The sequence below is a fragment of the Erigeron canadensis genome, chromosome 2, assembly GCF_010389155.1.
Source record: "Erigeron canadensis isolate Cc75 chromosome 2, C_canadensis_v1, whole genome shotgun sequence".
Classification (NCBI taxonomy): domain Eukaryota; kingdom Viridiplantae; phylum Streptophyta; class Magnoliopsida; order Asterales; family Asteraceae; genus Erigeron; species Erigeron canadensis.
In genome coordinates this window covers 2820322-2842769 of record NC_057762.1, presented here as the reverse complement: position 1 = coordinate 2842769, position 22448 = coordinate 2820322, and the positions used below count along the sequence as shown (strand labels likewise).

The following is a 22448-nucleotide window of genomic DNA, read 5'->3' as shown; positions in this document are numbered from 1 at the left end:
CTTCATAGTCGTGTAAGAAATAGAAGAATCATGTTAGTACGTTATAAAGTTGATTTTTTTTTAATTCCTTTTACATTTGTAATTATGTTGACTTCTTAATAATATAAGTGCAAAATGTTAATTATTCAGATAATAAAATAATGAGTAATTCTTAAGGTTTACTATTGTAGTTAAATATAATTATCCGTGTATTACGCAGGTCAATAATCTAGTATAATATAATATTATAAATGAAGTTGTAACGCATATATAAGATAGATACATTATTCCTTTTTACATTAATAATAATAATAATCATATCCTAATTACGCAGGTGCCTGCTCTTGTGAGTAGTAAAGTTGTTGGGTTAAATTGGTCATTTTCAAAACTTTTTTTTTTTCTCCCCCAAGGTATGTAATGAATAAAATAAGAAAAGGGGAGAAAGAAAACCCTAACACGCGCGGTTACTCAGCGAGCGATTGGCCACAAATGGAGGATTCTATCAGAAACAACAACTCGGGAGATGTTTTACCAACAGAAAAGTGAGTTTATTTATTTAATTTTTTGTTTTTTGTAATCCCAGTTTTATATGTATCCTTTCTGTTTGATTTTTCAAAGGATCCGTAAAGGGAAATCAATGGCGAATTCAAAAAAAAGGTGAGTTTTTATTTTCTCTTGTAAGTTTGTTTACCTTGAATTATAGATTCCCTTTTTTTATATTTTTATTTTTTATTTGATCGCAAGGGTTCGTAAAGGGGAATTACTGGCAAATCCTAAAAAAAAGTAAGTTGAATTTTTATTTATTTAATAAACCTTGAATTTTAGATTCCATCTTTGAAGTTTTTTTTTTTTTTTTTGGTTTTTGGTAAGGGTTCGCAAAGGGATCAACGATATTTCTTCTTCTTCATCTACCATCAGGTATGACATTTTTTTTATTATCTGACATTTTTTTTTGATTAATTATCTTTTTTTAATTGTTTTTATCTAATTATTTTAGTGTCGGTACGGCGAAGCCATGGATGATAAGCATAGACATTGAGTGAGTTTTTTTTCTTCACTCCAAATACTTATAATTCAGTATTATTATAATTATAATTATTATTATTGTCATATTATTATTTGCTTCAGGTTACTTAAGGAAATGATGAGGATTAGCCAAGAAAAGGATGTATTAGAATTGCAATCTCGTATTAAGAAGCCGGTAATTATTGTATTTTTTTATATATATATACACTCTGGGACTGTAAGTATGATACTATAATCACAATCTACATGGATTATATGATATATGTTATGTCATGCTAGGTTGTTCCTATAACATTTGAAATTCCTATCTTAGAAGATGATCAAGACTTGGATCGATTCGTACGTGAATTTTTTCATTTTTAATTATGAGCTTAGTCTACATACACTTTGGATCAATCTTCTTTATGAGCAGTTTTTTTTTTAATTGTAGCAATATCATCGGAATCGGCTGAAAACAATTGCTACTCGTGCAAAACGACGCAACCTATATGGTACTAAATTGTGTATCAATCGTACAATGCCCATTTCTGATTTTATAGCCAAGTATAAAAGCTTAGAAGCTGACACGTGTCGGAAAACATGTCAAACTTACTTGGCTGGTGAGCGTTACTTTTGCTTTATTTTGTATCATAATAATTTATTATTGTTTATCATGATTATTTAGGGCCCGTTGAATAGATAGATAATACAATAGGTCTTCTGTTTATCAATTTAAAAACAAACATTACAAATTGACTTAATGGATTAAGGGTTTTTTATTAAGTCTATTAAGTTATAAACAAACAGGCTTTTAGATATGTTTAATTCTTTCCAGGGAGACTTACCAGCAAGGTATATTCATCAGACGTGATAACTTATGACTTGGTTGGTTTCGGTGGAGAGATTCAAGTCAAGGCTTTTCCGAGGTAATTGAACTACTTGTCCCGTTTTTGCTTCTTTATTATAAGAAACTACATTTTTGATTTGTCAACTGAAGTGCACGTCTTTTTTCAGGTTTGCTTTTGGCGTAAAAGATAACTTTCTTGAACTTCATTTTGATTTAAGAGTTGGAGACTATGTTGGTGTTGTTGGTTTTCCTGGTTAGCAATTTCATCTTCCACTTTTGTTGTTTTTTAGATTTGCTTTTATTCGGAGTTGAACTAACTTATTCGTGTCAACCTGCTCCACTCATGGGGTTGGTTGGGCGCCTTAGGTATGAGGGGTAAAACTACCTGATTTCCGTCACTAGTTTGGGTCACAAAGTTTTAGTTATTTATATATATTTTTTGTTTATATATTTTTTTTTATTGTTGTAATTTTCTAGATTTTTTCAACGAACAAGTCGAATTTTATATATTTTTCTGTCGGTACCATCCTCCACCAAAAAACAATCTTAAGCTTTAGATGATTACAAGGATATATCGTTATGGTTAAATAACGACTGATTTGAACAGTTGACAGCCTTCAACCATTGTTTCTCTTTCTTTGTTACTTTTTTTTTATAATCTATTTGACAAGATAGACATGGAACATAAGTTACTTTTCTGTTCCATGTTTACCTCCCTTATTTTTTTTCTTTCATATCCCCATGCTAGCAACAAGTAGCTCTGGAGAGCTGAGTATTATATCAGAATCAATCATACGTTTATCTTATTGTCTACATAAGATGCCACCCTTGCTGCCCAATTTGAAGGTAAATCTTGTTACAGTCAACAATCTAATGCCATGTGGGTTCGTTAGTGACCTAAAACTGTATTTTCAATCTACAGGAGTTTGATGCGTCGACTCCTGGAAGCGGTGGATATCCTGATGCTTATATCTTAAAAGATCAGGTATTCAATACTAGTGCTATATGTAAATCTTCACAATTACTGAACACTTTATAGACCCATTTAATAATAAATGTGTCGATTTAGGGGATGTTCTATTATTAGCGTGTCAAATGGCCAAAGTCTTTTTTGATATGCTTAACTATTAACCAGGGCTATTGGGTACATCTGAGCAAGTGGGTCTAGGGCCGCACAAAGTGTATTATATGATGAGCAAAACCGCTTAAACATTTAATTTCCGAAATTTATATTTTTGCTGAAGTAATAGGAAAACTGCAACTAATTTTAATGCATTATTCGCTCTATTATCGATATATGTAACATTTATTTCTTTAACTCCTTTAGGTAATCTTTAATCCAAATTGTTGTTTCTTAGCCATTCAGTGCATTAAATATCATAAGTTGGAAGGAAATGGCAAATATTTCTAATACAATAATTTATGAAAGCCATCATGTATCGATAAAATTTGAATTGGACACATCATCTTTTTATTTTTGTTGATTGTTTGTATTCATATTGGACACGCTAATTGTGTTATTGTACATCTTGACTCCCTGTTACAACTGTTGCGAAATTACCAATTAATCTCTCCCATATTCATTGTCCCACTTTATTTTTCACCTCATGAAATATCTAAGCATATTATTGTGGTAGGAAACATGCTTTTGTCGATCTTCTCAGGATCTGACATCCTCGGAGGTCAAAGTTATATACGATACACGGGAAAAAGTTGTATCTTGTATTAGATATTTCCTTGACAATCTTGGTTTTCTGAAGGTAAACCCTGTTACCTTATCTGTTTCTTTTTATCAAGTTACTAATTTTTGTAATATTATTATCATTAGTATGTGTATATTAAATTTTAGACCTGGCTATTTGTTTGCTATCGAAGGTTGATTCTCCCATATTGACCATGGTTCCTGGTGGAGCTGATGCACATCCTTTTGGGACTCCTTACAATTACCTAAACATGAAAATGTTTATGGAAATTGCTCCTGAACTTTATCTAAAGCAGTTTGTTGTTGGTGGAAAAGAACGTGTATATGAGGTTGGGAAACAGTTTAGAACTGATGGGATTGATCCGATACGTTGTCCTGAATTCATGTGTCAGTTCTATATGGTTCTTGCAGACTACGAGTACTTGATGCAGCTGACTGAGAAAATGTTAAGCTGTAAGTGTTGTATTCTATTTTCTTTCAGCAATATCTTAGGTGTCAAAGCGATTTATTACGATAAATACTTGTTTTGACATCAGTTTAGTTCTATAAATTAATGAGTAAGGAGGTTTTACACACTTGAATACTACAACCAAAACACTTACTGTATATTTATCTGCACGTTTCTTTTGTTTAACAATAATTAGTAAAAAGGTTGGACTTGACATCTCTAATATGAATACCTACTTGTGTTAGTGGACTATGTTTACTAACACATTAATGAACCAGGCATGGTGAAGGAGCTGACAGGTAGTTACAAAGTTGCATATCATGCCAATGGGTATGATAATAAACCGATTGAAATTGACTTCACTCCTCCTTTCAGGTCATTTGCTTACTAGTGTGTATGTTCGGTTTTATTTTAATACCTTTTTACTTGTATCTGCAACTATTTACAAATTTGGTCCAAATGTTTTCAGACGGATTTCTATGATTAGAGAGTTGGAGAAGATGGCGAATCTTAATATACCCAAAGATCTTGCGAGTGACGAAGCAAGACAATATCTTGCTGCTGCATGCACCAAGTTTGATATCAAATGTTCCCCACCTCAATCAACAGCAATACTCTTGGAAAAAGTAATAATTCTATCTTCCAACATCTATGCATCTACTTCAATATTGGTGGTTTTGAATTTGCAAGTTTTCCCTAGGTGACAAAATGGGTAACCTGGGCGATGTGAATCTTTGATATAGTTGTTTCAGGCGGTTTGACACTATATTTTGAGTCCAATATTTTTAAAACAATAATCATCCAATCTAAAATATTACAAATCTTGTCTATAATCTACATCTACACTATCAACACTACTTTTTAATTGAGATGGCTAGTGTCTAACAATTCAAAATTTTGAAGAACTTAATATACCTATTTTGCCCTAAATTGCCCTTCAACATTCTTTACTACTGTATTTTAAACATCTCCACTTGACATACCTGCTTTGCCCTTATATATCTACACACAATCTCCTAAAATACCTACACTACCCTCCATACATCAATTACCTACACTACTTGACCCTCCACCACCACCAGTCCCTGCCACCACACCGCCGCCACCACTGTTGTCGCCGGCATCACGTGGGTCAGCATCTAATCTTAAACAACATAGAACACAGTTCGTGATAGAATAATCTATTTAAAAGATCTATATTTCAAATTGATTGTGACTTGTGAGTCACCAAAAGTCTATTATTAGTTCCTGCAACGTCCTAAGTTATATTGCATGAGGAAGAGTATATTATATCCGGTCGCCCCTATTAGAAAATGGCCTGTTTCAAGCCAAACCTGTTGGACTTGCTACCTAACCCAAAGCTCTCCATTAAAGGTATCAAATATAGTTTGTGTGGCATTTGCTTTATTGAGGTCTTGTTAATGTATTCTGTGATATATGTTGCTCTCTCTCTCTCTCTCTCTCTCTCTCCCCTCCCCTATATATAATATATATGTGTGTATATATATTGTGCAGCTTACAAGACACTTTCTGGAGGACACTTGTGTTAATCCTACTTTCATAATGGAGCACCCTGATATAATGAGTCCACGGGCAAAATCACTTCTAGGCAAATCAGGATTGACTGAACGTTTCCAATTGTTTATCAACAAGTTCGAGGTATGCAGTTAAATTTAGTGCTATTTTGACATTTTTCAGCTATTAAATACATTTTTAATATATGCTACTTTCTGTTAATTTACTTGTGTTTCATTTTTATCCCCTTAGCTCATAAATTCATACACAGAAGAAAATGACCCTATGGTACACCGCAAACGATTTGCAAATCAAGGAAAGGTACATCACGTTTATGCCAATATTGATATGTAGAAGAAATTGAAGTCAGATTGTGACCCGTTATTTAAACATGAATGTGTTGATTTTGATGCTCTAATGGGTTACATCTACAGTATTAGCTCAAAGCAAAGGTTTGGCTTTAGTGTATCTTTAGTTTATCAAAACGTCTAATTAATTTAATTAATAATCTTAGTGTAGGCGTGTAGCATCTTCTTGAAAGAATTCCTTTTTTTTACTTGTTTTTGACACATTAGGTATACGCACCTGTCATTCAGCAGCAAGTGCTTTGTGGGCCCCACTTACACGATTCGTTTTGTAAAATAACTTTTAACAAAAATTTTTTCAAAAGCTTCTATATCGTTTCTCAGAAAGTCTAATTGTTACTGAAGTAGTAGAATTTTTTTAATCATATTTGATGCGCTTGGTATTCATAAGCTCATTGTGACAAAGAGTGTTCCTTGCCAGTCTTAACCAATCGTTTTAATTGAATTGTACCCGTTTGGCTCAAACGGGTCACAAAGCGCCTGTATTTTTAATGTATTGATTTTCTTTTAAATCGTTTTGCTAAGAACTTTCAATTGTAATTTAAACAATCTATTCTTTATGGAGCTTTTTGGAGAAAAAGGGGTTTTCATTCCAACTCATTACGAAACATTCTGAAGATTAACCTTTCTTACTTTACGTAAACTGTGAATATTTCAGGATCAACAATCAGGAGATGGGGAATCATTGTTATGTATGGCTCTTGATTACGGTTTGCCACCAATTGGTGGATGGGTTTTGGGTATTGATAGGCTTACAATGTTGCTCACTGATTCACAAAACATCAAGGTTTGTGGTTATATTTTCTCATTTTTCTAATGATTTTAGTCTTTTTCATTGGTAATGTTTTTTGAATACTTTGTTTTTGACCACTGAACTTCATTCGTCTTTGGCAGATAGGAAGTTATACTTTCCCTACCATGAAACCACCACTACACCATGAACATCCCATCAAAGGTACATGTACACACATCCCCAAGGACTTGACTCCCAGTTTCATTTGTTTCGTTTCCACAAAGTTTTTATCGTCATTGTGCCATGTGAAATCTAAGAACGTAGTGTATTACTTAAGGAATATGTTAATAATTTGTAAATAATTGATTTGTTACAGAAGATATTGTGCCATGTGAAATTAATTAAAATGTGGAGGATGAAGCTGAAGATGACATCGACTCTGTAACCACTCGCTACTTTGCAGAAAGCACTTATCGTGTCTATAGTCCTAGAACGCTACACAAAAAAGGTGATCTTTTACTAGGTTGTGCTGTATATGTTAGTATTAGGAATTGTCAACTCATCTTATTAACTGGGTTTTATGCAACGATGGTTTTATTTAATAGAAATTAATTCCTAACGTATCCTTCAGATAGTCCTTTTAAAGCTAACAACCTCATTATATAAATAGTTCACTATTGTTCTTTAATCATCATATCTCTTGATTTTGTATGTTTAGTGATTTTGACATTTTGTTGTTAGGAGGTTATGTAACTTATGTTAGAAAAATATATCATTATTTTTTGACTTAGTCATCCTAGAGAGAGTTAAGAAAGAAATTAATAAGTGGGGGAAATGAGTGAGGAGAAATGGAAATGGCTTCATTTCCTTTGTTTGGTTAGACTGAGAAAAATAATCACGGATTCTATTTATTTTTATTTCCCTTTATTTTGGGTGGAAATAAGAATTCTGAAGAGAAAATCTGTGTGAATTGTCCATCATCTGTTATTTATGTATATTTCCCTTTACAATTCTTATGTTGGTTCTTCGGCCGTTCCCTAAAGCCTACTCGTGACTCCCTTCTTCACCTATGACTTGCATTGGGGGTAAGGAGGGAGAGTGCATGTATCTGTGAGTTTATAATTTGTTTTAACAACTAGCTAAAAGTTACTAGTTGACGCATATTTGAGACCCCACAACGAGTCAACAACATCCAATTGGGCAGTATGTGGAGTACGTGGAGTTTGGACCACGCATACCTAAGATCAAACCTGATGTGTGAAATCGACTCGTAAAATCTATAAACACGAATCACCTAGCGACTTACTACAACACTCACAGGCAGTTCGTATGCAGTATAGTTAGCTTTGTAAATCCGAGGTCGATCACAAGGACTAAGTAATTATGTCCATTGGGGAAAACCACCATGGTTCAAATCTCATTTCTTACATTTGTAGGAGTGGATTATTATGGGGTGGGGGTAGGGGGGGGGGGGCGAGAGTCCTGGGTTTCATCCCAGGCTTGCGTGGTTCGTGCACCGCATACTGCCCAATTGGATGTCACTGTGGTGTCTCGAATGCTAACCGCTAATTACTAACTACTAACTCGATGTAAAAAAAAAGAACAAAGTAGTTCAAGTAGAAATAAGGGGGTTTTGTGACTGAATTGTCACGTTACAAAAGTTATTTAATTTGTTAGTAATTCCAAAAGATTAATCAAAAAGAATCCAGTATGACCGGGACAGGGTTCGTCAGAAGACGAATGTAAAAATGATTTTATGACAATAATAATAATAAAAGGGACACTCACTTGGATCAGCTTACATGTCAATCATGGGGTCCAAATATCACTTGCATTGTTAAATGACTTAAAAGGTAATCAAGATGAACTTTTGTTATACTCGAAACTTTAATTGTACAAAATATAGTTATCGATCTCGCGAATAATTTCTACTATGGACAATTAAGCATTAAGAACTTAGGTTGATTTTATAATTTAATTTTGAAAAGCTTTCTCTCGAATTACTTATTCGCCTAATCAGATCTCTCTCTCATAGACGTTTACACACTCGAAATGAATTTAATTGTTTAAATTTTTATCGTTAGTTTCTCTTGAACTCCAACCATTTTAGGTTAATTAAAGACCGATTAACCGTTTCATAAACCAATTGACAATGACATAGATTTCTCTCGAACTTCTAATTACAATTATCAATCAATCAATATAAAAGATGAAAACAATTTATAGACTAAAATATTTGCGGTTAAACATAAAAATCTTATTCAACAAATGCAAATAACATCAAACAATCTTATGACATGTTCACTATCCAAGTAGATATTGAGAGATTTAATCACTCATATCAAGATAAATAATACTAACAATTATTAATATCAAATAGTACATACTAATAATGTGTGCTAATAAAATCTTGTATTAATATAACTAACAATCAAGATAAAGAAAATTAAAAGGAATTCGAACGAGATTTGTTGCTGTTGTGACGTGATGATCCGCGGCTCCTGCTTCACGAAAACAAAAGGGAAAAACCGCTTTTGTCTTTTTCGGCACAATCACTCCTCGCGAACAAATCAAATTTGGGCTACCTTCCACACCTACCAATTCTTTTTGGTTTTGTTTTTTTGCTTTTTTTTTGGCTGCTCTCCACGTTCCACCACCACTTTGAAATTAATTGTAATAGTTTATAGGATTAAGATTCTCTAAAATTATTTCAACTTTATAGGTAAAGTTGGAGTAACTTCAACCATTGAATTAAATTTAATGGCTAAGATTAAAACATCAACTTTTTATCTTGACCATTGAATTTAATCTAATGGTTGAAGTTACTCAAACTTTACCTATAAAATTGAAGTAATTTTAGGAAAATTCAATCATAGTTTATATATGTTTCTTCACCGCCACTCTTCTCAGCCATAAGTAACTACATGTACTTTTCCTCAAGCGATCGAATTTACATAAAATAGATACATTACTTAGGGCGCGTTTAGTTTGAGAAAATGTTTTCAAATTTTCCATTTCTAGTTTTTTAGAAAATGAAAAGGTTTTTTATTTCTAAAAAACCCTTGAAAATTTTGAAAACGCGTTCAAAATAAAAGATGGAGTTTTCACTTTTCCATTTTAGAAAACTAGAAAAGATGTTTAAATTCACTTGTTTTCTAATTTTAGGTTTATAAAAGGTTTGGAAAATAGAAAAGTGAAAACAAAAACTGTGAAAAAACAGTTTTCTAATTTTAGTGCAAAAGTTGGAAAGGGGAATTTTCATTTTCTAGGAAAACTTTTCTAGAACAATTTGAACGCGTTTTTTGTTTTCCATGTTTTCTTGGAAAATGAAAATGGAAAACAGGGGAGTTTTCTTGAACTAAACGCACCCTTAATTTTTTATGACTAGATCAACACCCAATGCTGTTGATTCTCGCCCTCGTCTATTCTTTGACTTTTTGTATGCAACTACTATATACTCGTATAACGTTTGAGCATAAATTTTTCTTAGGACATATTGATAAATTTTTCGGCAAAATACAGAAGAAATAAGTAACATTACATCATATATACAGCGATGGAAGTGCTTCAAAACTTCCTATGCAAGGTGGCTAAAGAGTTAAGATTTGAAGAAGTCAAAGTAGTGGAGTTGTGGAGCCGTTTCTCATGCAAGTGGAGTTCATGTTTTCCTTATTTTTAGTTAAAGAATAAGTCTAGATAGTGTTAGTCAGTTCCTTTTATTTCTGCACTTTAGTTAGTCTTTTTCTAGTATTTAAAGGCTCCCCCATTATTGTATTTGACGAGTGAAATAAAAAAAAAATATCCCTTTCAATTATTATCACATACTTGTAGATTTCTATATTGTGATATCTTCAAAACGTTCAGTGGCATCAGAGCCAACTCTTCTGATCCTATAGCCCAACAACAACAAAACAAAACAAACAAATAAAAAAAAAAAACAAAAAAAACAAAAACCGATCTCAATGACCGACTCCACAAATGCATTGCAAACACAACCTACTCCTATTCCCATATTCAAAGGGGAAGGATACGACTACGGGAGTATAAGGATGAAAATCATCCTAAGATCTCGAGACCTATGGGATCTAGTGGAAACCGGTATTGACGATAAAGAAATTGACCAAAGCCGTCTCAAAACGGCAACAAAAAAGGATGCTCGTGCCATGGCAATTATCCAGCAGGCAGTCCATGACCAACTATTCTCGAGAATCGCAGCAGCAAGCACAGCAAAAGAGACGTGGGAAATCCTAAAAATGGAGTTTCAAGGCGATGAGAAAGTCAAAGCCATCAAGTTGCAAGGCCTAAGAAGAGAGTTCGAAAACCTATTTATGCAAAAGGGAGAATCGGTTGGTGATTACTTTTCCCGTGTTATGGCCATTGTTAGCCAACAACGGTTATACGGTGAAGAGATCACCGATCAATCGATTGTTGAAAAAGTACTGAGAAGTCTTACAGCCCAATTTGATTTCGTAGTTTCGGGTATTGAAATTTCAACTCCTGATCTAGCTACCCTTAAACCGATGAAACTAATGGGGTCCCTCTAGTCACAGGAGGCAAGGCTTTTGAATCGATCCAAAGGAAAGGGAGAAAAGGTGGATGAACAAGCTTTACAAGTAATGCAGATACCACAAGCTTTTAACCGTGGCTTTCAGACCTCACGAGGCAGAGGCAGAGGTCGTGGTGCTTCAAGAGGAAGGGGTCGAGGTCGAACCTTTGACCGGAGCAAGGTTCCTCAGTGTCATGTATGCAACAAATATGGGCATGTGCAAAAGGACTGTTGGTATAATGAGGAGAATCAAGCTCAAGTTGTCTCGGAGAAAGTGCCCGTCGTTGAACCAAAGCCAGAAACCGAAGAAGAACAACAACACCTCTTCATGATGTTCACTGACAATCAAGAAGAACACTCAAATCAACTTTGGTTTTTGGACTCTGGGCCCTCGAATCACATGACCGGGGTTAAAGAAAGTTTTTCTTACCTCGATGAAGACTTTAAGGTCCAAGTAAATTTAGGGGATAAGAAGAAATTGCTGGTAGAAGGTAGAGGAACAGTGCGTATCAATCTGATGGATGGCGGCTTCAAATTGCTTGAGGATGTATACTATATACCAAGGTTGAAGTACAATCTTTTAAGTGTTGGCCAACTCATGAAACGAGGCTATGCTCTTCTGTTTAAAGACGGGCAGTGTGTGATCACCAAGAAGAACACCGGAGCAGAGGTTATGACCATTAATGTCAGGAAGAATAATATGTTCGTAGTCGATGCTACAAAGGTTGTCTATCAACAGCATGCACTTTATACTCATCATGATGCATATGCCCATTTATGGCATTTAAGGTATGGACATCTCCATTTTCAAGGTCTAAAAAAACTCTCTAAGAAGACCATGGTACATGGTTTACCAAGTATAAATCTTTCCAACACTTGTGAGGGATGTGTACTGGGAAAACTAAACCAATTGTCATTCTCTTCTCACTCTTGGAGAGCTAGTAAACCTCTTGAATTAATCCATGCCGACCTGTGTGGAGAAATGCAAGTAGAGAGTTTAGGTGGTAGTCTTTACTATTTTTTATTGATTGATGATTTTTCAAGGATGAGTTGGGTGTATTTTCTCAAAAACAAATCACAAGCTTTTGAAAAGTTTAAGAAGTTTAAAATACTCATAGAAAAGGAATGTGAGCATCAAATTAAAGTTTTAAGAACTGACCGTGGGGGTGAATTTTGTTCACATGCCTTCAACCAATTTTTTGAAATTAATGGAATTAAAAGGGAACTCACGGTCTCGTACACTCCCCAACACAATGGAGTAGTGGAACGACGAAACCCCACTATTATGGGGATGACAAGGAGCATGTTAAAGGAAAAAAGCTTGCCAAAATGTTATTAGGCAGAAGGGGTTGCTACAGCCGTATATTTGCTCAATTGAGCAACAACCAAAGCCTTTAAAGACCAAACTCCTTATGAAGTTTCGTGTGGCCGCAAACCATATGTATACCATCTTAGAGTTTTTGGGTGTATATCCTATGGGCATGTCCCTGCTCATCAAAGAAAAAAAATTAGATGATAGAGCAGAAAAATGTATTTTTATAGGGTATGCACAAGAAAGTAAAGGGTACAGGCTTTATAACCCCATCACAAAAAAGCTCTCTGTTAAAAGAAATATTGTGTTTTTTGAAAATGATAGGTGGAAGTGGGAAGAAAGTGACGTAATTGAAGGAAATCCATTTCCTATCTACTTAAATGATGACACCCACATGGAAAATATTAATGCTTCACAAAATGAAGATAACATACAAACTCCAATGCACACTGTACCCACTAATCACATGTCTCAAAACTCTTATAACCCCACAAGTTAAAGCTCCTCTAATACTTAGTCACCTAATACCAATCAGTCCTTATCATCCACCACACAACCAATTTTTACTTCTCCAATAAATTCACATTCACATGACTCCATAAATAATGTTTCATCTTTAATTCCTCACATGACCTTACCAACCAACACAATTTTGTCATCTGTTCAAACTCTTAGTGAGCCAGCTCGACGACAAACTAAGCCCCCTGCATGGATGCAAGATTATGAAAGTGGCCAGGGGCTTTCAGATGATGAGAATCAACTTCTTGCTCTTTCAATGTCAGAACCCGCAACCTTTCAGGAGGCTTCCACTAAGATTGAATGGCAAAATGCCATGTTAAAAGAGCTTGAAGCCATCGAAAAACATAAAACATGGGAGCTGGTCAACTTGCCATCAGGTGATAAGAATGTGGTTGGTCTAAAGTGGCTTTTTAAGACAAAAATTGGAGCTGGTGGAAAAGTTTTGAAGCATAAAGCGAGATTGGTGGCTAAAGGGTATTCTCAACAATCGGGGATTGATTACCAAGAGACTTTCGCCCCTGTTGCCCGATTTGAAACTATTCGAGTTGTTATCTCAGTTGCTGTACAACGAGGTTGGAAGCTTCACCAACTCGATGTAAAAACCGCGTTCTTAAATGGTGACCTGAGTGAAGAAATCTATGTCAGCCAACCAGAAGGATTTGAAAAGGTTGGCAGTGAGGATAATGTGTATCGCTTGAAGAAAGCTCTCTATGGGCTTAAACAAGCCCCTCGAGCTTGGTATCTAGAATCGATGGGTACTTTACTCAACATGGATACGCCAGAAGTGAGAATGAACCAACCTTATACATTAAAAAGGAAGGTGAGATTATTTATGTTTGTCTATATGTAGATGACATTATTTATACTAGTTCATCTCCCAAGTTGGTGAAAGAGTTTAGGGAAGGAATGGAAAAGGAGTTTGAAATGACTGATATGGGGCTGCTGAAACTGTTCTTGGGTCTGGAGGTAAAACAAACAACAGAAGGTGTGGTATGGATGGGTGCAAAGGTGAAAGAGACGCCAATGAATACAAATGAAAAGTTGTGTTGTGATGATCAAGCAGAAAAAGTTGACGAGGTGATGTTTTGAAGTCTTGTAGGTGGTGATGTGCGAAATCTAGCTTTAAATTTATAAACACGTTTTACCGAAAATACTGATTACTACACACTCACAGGCAGTGTACCTGATCGCATGCAGTATAGTTAAAACTGGTAAGCCGAGATCGTTCGCAAGGACTTAAATTAGCAATTGTAAACATTCAATGATTCAAGTAAAATATGAGGGGTTTTGTGGCCGAATTGCCACGTTGCGAGTAGTTAGTTTGAAAAGTTAGTAATCCCAAAGGATTAATCGAAAGAGAAGTTTGTTGTTGAAAACAATAATTTAAAAGTCACCCATCTTGATTTCGCTCAACAGAATGTTAGGATTGCACATTTGATGAAGTTCAAATTCAATTTAGTGATTTAATGACCGAGACTCAAATTAATCGTTAACCCCGTACCCGTCAAGTTAACAACTTATTTGACTCTCTTGCACAAACTAGTTTCATTATTAAGACCGGTACCCCGAGACGCCTTTTTATAAAAACTCTAGTTTAACAATGGTTTTGGTCATTTCAGATAACAATTTTGCCTATTGATTGTACCCAACTATCAACCCGTTAATTCTTATCAAATATTAATTACCCTCTACCGTACCCGTCATAGAACCAATTGCTTCTAACCAAACAATCAAAATAACTTATACCCAAATCCTATTCGTCACTAAGCAATGAATACAAATTATCTGCAATCAATAATTGAATAACAAAGAATTAATAGATTAAGTTCACGACAAAACATTAAATCAAATCACTTGAATTAATAAATATTGTGCAATCCCTACATAATGTCTCACTACATCAAGATGGATGAAAAGGCGATTAGCCACTCATAATGAAATACGAATAACAAATCAAAATGAAGGAATTCATTGTTACCGAATGATGATAAATGAAAACAATGAACGAAATAAATCCAATCGTAATCTTGATCTTCAAAGGTAGAAGAACTGATGAAAAGTCTCCTTTTTGATCCTTAAAAACGGCTGGGAAAGATGGAATAGGGTTTTGGAATGAAAAACAAGCTATTTATATGTTTCCCAAAAAAAACTTGTGCAGATTCGTCCTTAAGCTGCTGTGCAGCTCCCTTTGACCGCAGTTGACCGTTTGACTTTTATTGACTTTGCTAGAAACCTACTAGACGAGCTGCTGCGCAGCTTCGGTCCTCTGTTTTACAGCTGCCACGCAGCTTCTAAGCTGCTGCGCAACTTGTCTTGATTCCAGGTTTGACTTTCGTTGACTTTCACCAAACTTCATCCAAACGACCCGGAAATCATCCGTAAGCACTTATTTCACTCCAAGAATGTCGTTTTCTTAAGAAATACGCTCAAGTATCTGCTACTAACCTGAAACACTAACAAATACCATAAACGCAACAAATGTATACGAAACGACTCATTAAACATGCTAACTTAACTATATAAACCGTGGGAAATGGGTATAAAATACGACATATCAGGTGGTCTGATTTATTTGACTCATACAAGGCCCGACTTGGCTTTCTCAGTCAGCCTTATATCTCGGTTCATGCAAAGCCCATCTAAACTTCATTTTGGAGCTGCAAAAAGAATTGTTAGATATGTTGCTAGTACATCCAAATTTGGGATTTGGTATGCACTTGGAAGTCCTATAAAATTGGTGGGTTACACAGACAGTGACTGGGCAAGCTCAATAGATGATAGAAAGAGTGTTTCTGCAAATGCATTTTCTCTTGGTAGTGGTGTAGTAACTTGGAGTTGTAAGAAACAAAGTACCGTGGCCCTCTCGAGCACTGAAGCCAAGTATGTAGCCGCTTCCGCAGCCACAAGTCAAGCAATTTGGTTAAGGAGGGTTCTTGGTGACTTGGGAATAAGTCAAGAAAGTCCTACAATCATCTTTTGTGACAATCACTCAGCTATAAATCTATCGCGAAATCCAGTCATGCATGGTCGTTCAAAGCATATCGAGATAAAGCATCATTATGTTCGTGATATGGTGTCTCAACAACAGATATCACTGGACTATTGTGGTACTAACATTCAGCTTGCAGATGTTTTAACAAAGGCTTTGGCAAGATATTGTGATATCTTCAAAACGTTCATACAAGATTATTACATAATAGTAACCACGACATCTTAACATTCTTATTACGAGAAGATAATCACAAAAAAGATATCGAGACAATAGAGTTAAAAACAACTTTTGTCGTTTCCACCTCTTTCTTAAACACCACAGTTGTAACCAAATTTTCATCCACCTCCATATTTCTTTCGTACTTACAAGATCCGGATAAGTGTGAGAATGATAGATAACCCTTAGAGGGGGTTAGGCTCCAAGAAACATAGAGAACGAGAGAGACAATTACATGCCAAATATTTTCTTCAAACGAAATTACAACTTATATAGAACTTCCTAAGTGATGCATGCCTAATACTAAGGAATGGTAATTGATGGTCCAAGAATGTACAATTTATGTTTTAATTAAATTATACAAGACAGTAAGTAAGCAAGTAAATAACAAGAACAATATTAAGTTCAATTGTAGTACATCAATGCAAGGATAATCATATGTATCATTGATTAAACGATGAATACATGGTTGATCTTACACACTTGACTTACAAGAATACAAAAGAACAATGGTAATTGCTAAGTCTAGACACACTAAAAACTTGAACAATTACAAGTGATACAAACTTTCAAGGTGATTAACACACTTGATACAATGTGGTTGTGTTGCTTTATATAGGAGAAGACTTGGGGCAACACAGCCTGCTTTGATTTGTGACTTGATGGTGGTTGTCGACATCCAATTGGCTCATGGTACTTGAATCATGTGCCCTTGTCTTCTATACCAAATCGGGTAAGAGAGAGAGCCCTTGCTTTGGTCCCAACATGTATCTTTGTCATTCAAGGCATATTACAGTTTGTTAACCACCATGTGACCTTTTTGTCTTCATTTGATTTGAATTCTTCCCGCCATGACCACCATGTTGGAATATTCAACTTGCTGAAGACGTCTCTTCATCTGCTGATGACCTGCTAAAGACTTGCTGACGACATGTGTCAGTGAGCAAGTCTTCTTCAGCGAATCCCAGACTTAACAGTAATGTGAACATGGATAACGTGGTGTAACGGTTATTGTTGCAAACCGTCTAATTAATTCTAAAACTACTTATGCATGTGACTGATTAATTGTAAATAACAAGTGCTAACAAAATGCATGAGAAAATTATGAAAAGTAAATTGACTAAGTCTTTGGCTCGTATCAGATTGTTTCAATTCCAATAGAACAAAGCGGACATTTGATTCTAGAGGCCTCAACTCCTCGATCAAAAAGAGTCATCCTTGTTTGTATGCGTCTTTTAACACTTGCCATACAAAAACATTAACTTTCTTAGTAACATATCATGAGTTCCATCTTGCGAATCCCGATAATGTCAAACGATCAATAAAGTGTCGCAAGCTTCTAATACAGTGAACTCATTTATTCATTTTCTCAATGAACCAATCTCTGAGCTTACAAGTGGGAACTCGATCAATGACATATTGACATATACTCGTGGGAATCCTTTTGCTATCACAATACAACTTATTAACTTCATTCCCATTGCCAACGTTTTTCTAATAACCGAATAGGAGATTTTCATCCTTGTGTACTATATCTCGAAAGCATTACAGATATTTGACCATGTACCGCTACCTTTCTTAGCATAATGCTTTTACGAGTTTTACATGCTCCCTATTTTACTGCCTAATATATATTGGTGGATATGAAGCAATGTAAAGTTGAACCCGTTTTAAACTTGTTCTAACAATGATCAAACCTCATGTTCGATGGATACAATTTGTGGGGTTTTTGTTTTTGTTAACCAATCATTCTAAAAAGAAAGAAAGAAACTGCTCAGTGCCGTCTTCCGTGGGGTTTGAGTCCCAATTTCTCAACGGTATGTGAAGGATGTTAAGATGTAGCTAGACCTTACCTCTACGCCTCTACCTAAGTAGAGAGGCTGCTTCCATGTTTAAACTATATGGTAGAAAAGATCCTCCAAACTTTGTATGGGATGTAAATTGAACCAACGACCTCTGTCTCTATTATCTCTCAATCAATTTAATTGGTAGAGATCCAAGGAGAAGGTTTAGTTTTTTCACTTTTTTCATTATTTTCTAAATTCACTCAATCCATAAAATGGTTTTTTTTTTTTTAAATTCTAACCCGAGTTAGTGATCTATACACAAATAAAGGTACGGTACGACATTCACCCTTAAAGATATTTATAAGAGGTAGCTGGTGGGAGTGATAGGTTATAGAGAGAGATAAATCAAAGGGGATGATCAATGATGGGGGTGATCTACATAACGGGCTTCACCGTTAGCCATCATGGCTACGCCATAAACTCAGAGGCTTCGTCTATAGCTTACGGGTTACGCACTTTGAAAAAAAATAACTTTTTAAGATTTTTAAATTTTTTTTATGGAATTAGTTAATTAAAGATCGGATGAGAAAAAAGGGAAAAATAGGGGAGGGGGGGGGGGGGGGGGAAGTCAACAAAGCAAGGAAAAAAATAAAAATCAAAAACAAAAATTCTCTCAATTTTCTCTTAAGGTACTTTCTCATTTAATCTTTAATAGAAAAATATTAAAAAGAGACACATTGATATGTTTTGGTTAAAAGGAATAATGGATCCGGCTTTAATGTGAAGTAATAGGAGTCGTTTCAATAACCGGGTCCTTTCAAAACACAACCGGTTCCTTTTAAACATAATATAACCCGCTATTTCCAAATAGAACCCACTTTTTTCCCTTTGCGCCAATTGTAATGGAACCCGCCTTGGCGCCTTCCACCAACAACCGGGTTCTGTTTTGCTGCTTTTCTTTAAGAACTATCGTACATTATAGGCACTATTTAATTACCACATATCAAATTCACAAGAAAATAAACACACACCAGATTTAATTCATAGAAGAACTTCAATAACGACGCCAACTTTGAAAGCAATGACAACTTTTCAAGTTAAAACTAAAACATCACCACAATGGATAATAAACTTAAACAAAGAAGTCAAAGTAAATTATCTTGAATTATCGTATGAAATACGAGAATAAAAAACCAGATCCTTAGCTAAACATAATACGTCTTTCCACGGATTGATCGTCTGCGGATTTTGTACTTTAACGTTTCACTTTCGTTCATTCCATGCAGCTTAAGATGTGAACCTGGATTCATGCTATGATGGTGATCGGGAGCTCCTCTCTGGATTAGATAGATAGTTTTAAGAACAGTAATATTAAGTGCCATTGTTAAAAGCGAAAATGATAGAGTCACTACAATAAATATGTTATTTATTCACACTTGTTTTTCGATACCTTTAAAAAGTGTGAAAAATTTTGTTAACTTAATTACATTTAAAAGTGTGTAGAGATAATTTATATTTCAAAGTGTTAAAAAATTTAAAAAATCACAATATTTATACACTTATAGATGTGGAAAAGAAAAGTTCACACTTTCAAGTGTGTAAAAATATATCAATTGTTCACATTTAAGAGTGTGAAAGTTAAGTTGTAACACTTATTTTCTTCACACATGGAGGGTGTGAATAAATCATGTGTTACAAATTGGCTTTTACACTTTTAAGTGAGAAAATATTCGACAATTGTTCACACTTTTAAGTGTTAATATTTTGTTTACACACTTATAAGTGTGAAAAAATCATAACTTTTGAAATTTAGTCACACTTTTACATGTAACTTTTTTCTACACATTTTAATATGTGATTAAATTCATAAGTTTTTTTTTACACTTTTTAATAAAATGAGTTTATAAGTATAAAGCGCAATCTATTTGCAACTTTTTCTATGGTTTTCTTAGTACTAAGATTATAGTGTTTCTAACATCTATTTATGTGATAATAGAAAAAACGTTATATGAAATATACATATAATTATATGAAGATAAAAAGAAGAAAAAAAACAAAAGTCGAAACCGTGAAACCGACCAAACCGGACCGGCTTACAGGGTTTGGTTTGGTCCGGCTAGACAATATACTTGGTCTAATTTGGTTTGATATATGTTGAAACCGGATATATCAGTTTGGTTTGAAATTTAGTCAAAATCGGACTAAACCGAACCACGACCTACTTTTTATAAAAAAGTGTGAACACATGAACTTTTTTTTAAGTGAGTTCTTAAATTACCTTGAATTGTACGTATATATCACATGCAATTAGCGTCCACTTACGGACTAGTATAGTTTTCGTCTTTATGATTTTTGCCACCAATCTTTTCCTCTTTAGATTTTTGTCACAAACATTGCTTTTCTATTACCTTTACCACAGAGGCGGATCCAGAAAATTGAGGTGGTGGGGGCAAAAAAAATTTACCTTAGTCGAATAGCTTCATCTAAGTAGCCTCAAATCAGTTGCAAAATCAGCACCAAATTCAACATTCCAGCAGCCTTAAATCAGTTACAAACAACATCTAAATCTCACCTGAACAGCCTTAAATCAGCAAGAAAACAGCACCAAAACAGCACAAAATTCAGCATATAAACAACATATTTTCAGCATACAAACAGCACTAACAACAACTTAAATTCAGCATAGAAACAGCACCAAAAACAACACTAAAAATGCTTAAAAGAGGATAAAAACAACATACAAATGGCAATAAAAACTGTTGTAAGAACAGCAGTAAAACATCACCAAAAAACAGCATTTTAAGTGCCCAAAACAAGCTAAAGATAGTATAAAATCATCATAAAGGTACTAACAAAAGTAAATTTCATCAAAATACAAATTACAATTGTCCTTTGCGAGTACCCATATTTAGAAAGCGCTTTATGATTTGTTCATTCGTGACATTGGCAAGTGCTTCTCTTTCTATCGAACAAATCAAACATGAGTTAAAGAACATATCACCAATTCGATTTCGCAAATCCGTCTTTACAAGCTTCATTGACGAAAAACATCTCTCGACTGTGGCGGTTGCAACGGGCAAAACCAATGCTAGCTTTACTAGACGATATACCAAAGGGTATGAAAGATGCTTCCTTGTTTCCACCATTAACATTGCAAGAGCGGTGATACTATTCAAGTTAACAAATCTTACATCATGTTGCACATTATCATGGTACAACTCAAGTTCATGCAAAAGAGTCTTTCTTTCATTGTCATCAAAATCATAAGGATACATTTCACTTAACTTCACTAACTTTGATACATCAAAGTTAGAGAATGAAGCACATGGATTCAAAGCGGCCATATTGTCAAGTAATTTGGTGCTAGCCTCACTAAAACGATCGCCAAATTCAATGATGATCAAATCCAATATGGTATTGAAAGATTCAAACTCATAATAATGTCGATTGGTAATGTTGTCCCTTTGGCATCTTTTATTAGCACAAATTTCATCCATTTTCAACAACTTGATGCCATGTTTCACACAAAACAAAGAGACTTTCTCTAAACGTCGCTCAAACCCATTAAGCCTATACTCTTGAAGTTTTCTTTTTGTAGAATTCACCATTGAAACCGCTTCCAAAATGTCTTGGAGCCATATCTTGAAGTACTTCCACTTTAAAGCAAGTAGCAATATCTTTTTGAATACTTGGAGCCAAATATTGATTATTCCCCGCTGCTTTTGGCAACTTACGAAGCTCTTCGTTTTGACTTAAAATTAAGTCCATTAACTCCAAGAAGTTACCTTTAAAAAGAGACGTTTTCTTCACATCATGTCGACGGAATGCTAATGCACATTTTAAGCAATATCTACAAGCATCAATTGTAGCATTTAATCTAATTCGATTCGCATTCTTAACAATATCATCTTGCTTATGAAGGGCAACACCAATAGATTGATTTGGTTTCATTAGATCTTCACAATTTTTAAGTGCTCTATTATGAAAACTATTAATATCACCAACATGACTCTTAAGTCTCTCCGTCTTATTCCAACTATTAAAGCCTTGTGTCACATAAGCATCACTACCACTTTGATTGACAATAAAATCTCTACATAAATAACAACACAAGCAAAAGACTTTATCCAATTTGATACTATATTCTAACCAATTCCCATACTTGTTAAACCAATTCGGGCTAAAAGCCCTTTCTTGATTCCCTATTACCCTTTTTGGGAACTTATGACCACGTGGTTGACAAGGTCCCCTAAGCCAATACTTTCGTCTTATCTCATCTCTTTGATTAGGGTGATATTCAAGAATCCTTTTCCTATCGGCGGGATCCCATGGAAGATTATCTAAATCAACTAATACAGGCATTGTAGGAGTAGAGGTAGAGGCTGGTCGAGAAATATTATGAGTCGTATTTCTAGTTGATGATTCGCTACCAATAACATCATCTCTTGAAGATGGTAACTTTCTTTTCAAGAATTTTTCCAT

At 34.7% G+C, this 22448-nt stretch overlaps 3 protein-coding genes across 4 annotated transcripts; 1 reads left to right on the top strand and 2 right to left on the bottom strand.

The window, feature by feature from the left end:
* The first annotated feature begins 379 nt into the window (after nucleotides 1-379).
* LOC122587184 (lysine--tRNA ligase-like) lies at nucleotides 380-7217 on the top strand. 2 transcript variants are annotated; one of them, XM_043759283.1, is made up of 21 exons: nucleotides 380-521; nucleotides 598-636; nucleotides 724-762; nucleotides 850-897; nucleotides 977-1018; nucleotides 1108-1180; nucleotides 1285-1344; nucleotides 1436-1604; nucleotides 1820-1910; nucleotides 1999-2084; nucleotides 2580-2677; nucleotides 2754-2816; nucleotides 3469-3591; nucleotides 3707-3986; nucleotides 4260-4356; nucleotides 4451-4607; nucleotides 5497-5640; nucleotides 5749-5817; nucleotides 6520-6648; nucleotides 6756-6816; nucleotides 6974-7217. In XM_043759283.1, the coding sequence occupies exons 1-21, from the start codon at nucleotides 397-399 to the stop codon at nucleotides 6997-6999; spliced, it is 2019 nt and encodes a 672-aa protein (XP_043615218.1). In that variant the 5' UTR covers nucleotides 380-396; the 3' UTR covers nucleotides 7000-7217. The 2 variants fall into 2 exon arrangements, with proteins under 2 accessions (XP_043615218.1, XP_043615217.1); XM_043759282.1 differs by having other exon boundaries at nucleotides 382-521; nucleotides 6971-7217.
* Nucleotides 7218-20845: 13628 nt separating this feature from the next.
* LOC122586772 lies at nucleotides 20846-21463 on the bottom strand. The gene has a single exon (XM_043758757.1). It carries the CDS (start codon nucleotides 21461-21463, stop codon nucleotides 20846-20848), a length of 618 nt encoding a protein of 205 aa, XP_043614692.1.
* A 73-nt stretch (nucleotides 21464-21536) lies between these two features.
* Nucleotides 21537-22448, bottom strand: LOC122586770. Its single transcript, XM_043758756.1, has one exon. The coding sequence runs from the start codon at nucleotides 22446-22448 to the stop codon at nucleotides 21537-21539; it is 912 nt and encodes a 303-aa protein (XP_043614691.1).

What these genes read in the sequence shown, in the direction of transcription:
- LOC122587184 (XM_043759282.1), top strand. Translation starts at nt 397, where the DNA reads ATGAATAAAATAAGAAAAGGGGAGAAAGAAAACCCTAACACGCGCGGT. An exon ending in AATCTCGTATTAAGAAGCCG is followed by an intron (nt 1,181 to 1,284) that starts GTAATTATTGTA and finishes ATGTCATGCTAG; the next exon opens with GTTGTTCCTATAACATTTGA. An exon ending in TGTTTATCAACAAGTTCGAG is followed by an intron (nt 5,641 to 5,748) that starts GTATGCAGTTAA and finishes TTATCCCCTTAG; the next exon opens with CTCATAAATTCATACACAGA.
- LOC122586772 (XM_043758757.1), bottom strand. Translation starts at nt 21,463, where the DNA reads ATGGATGAAATTTGTGCTAATAAAAGATGCCAAAGGGACAACATTACC.
- LOC122586770 (XM_043758756.1), bottom strand. Translation starts at nt 22,448, where the DNA reads ATGGAAAAATTCTTGAAAAGAAAGTTACCATCTTCAAGAGATGATGTT.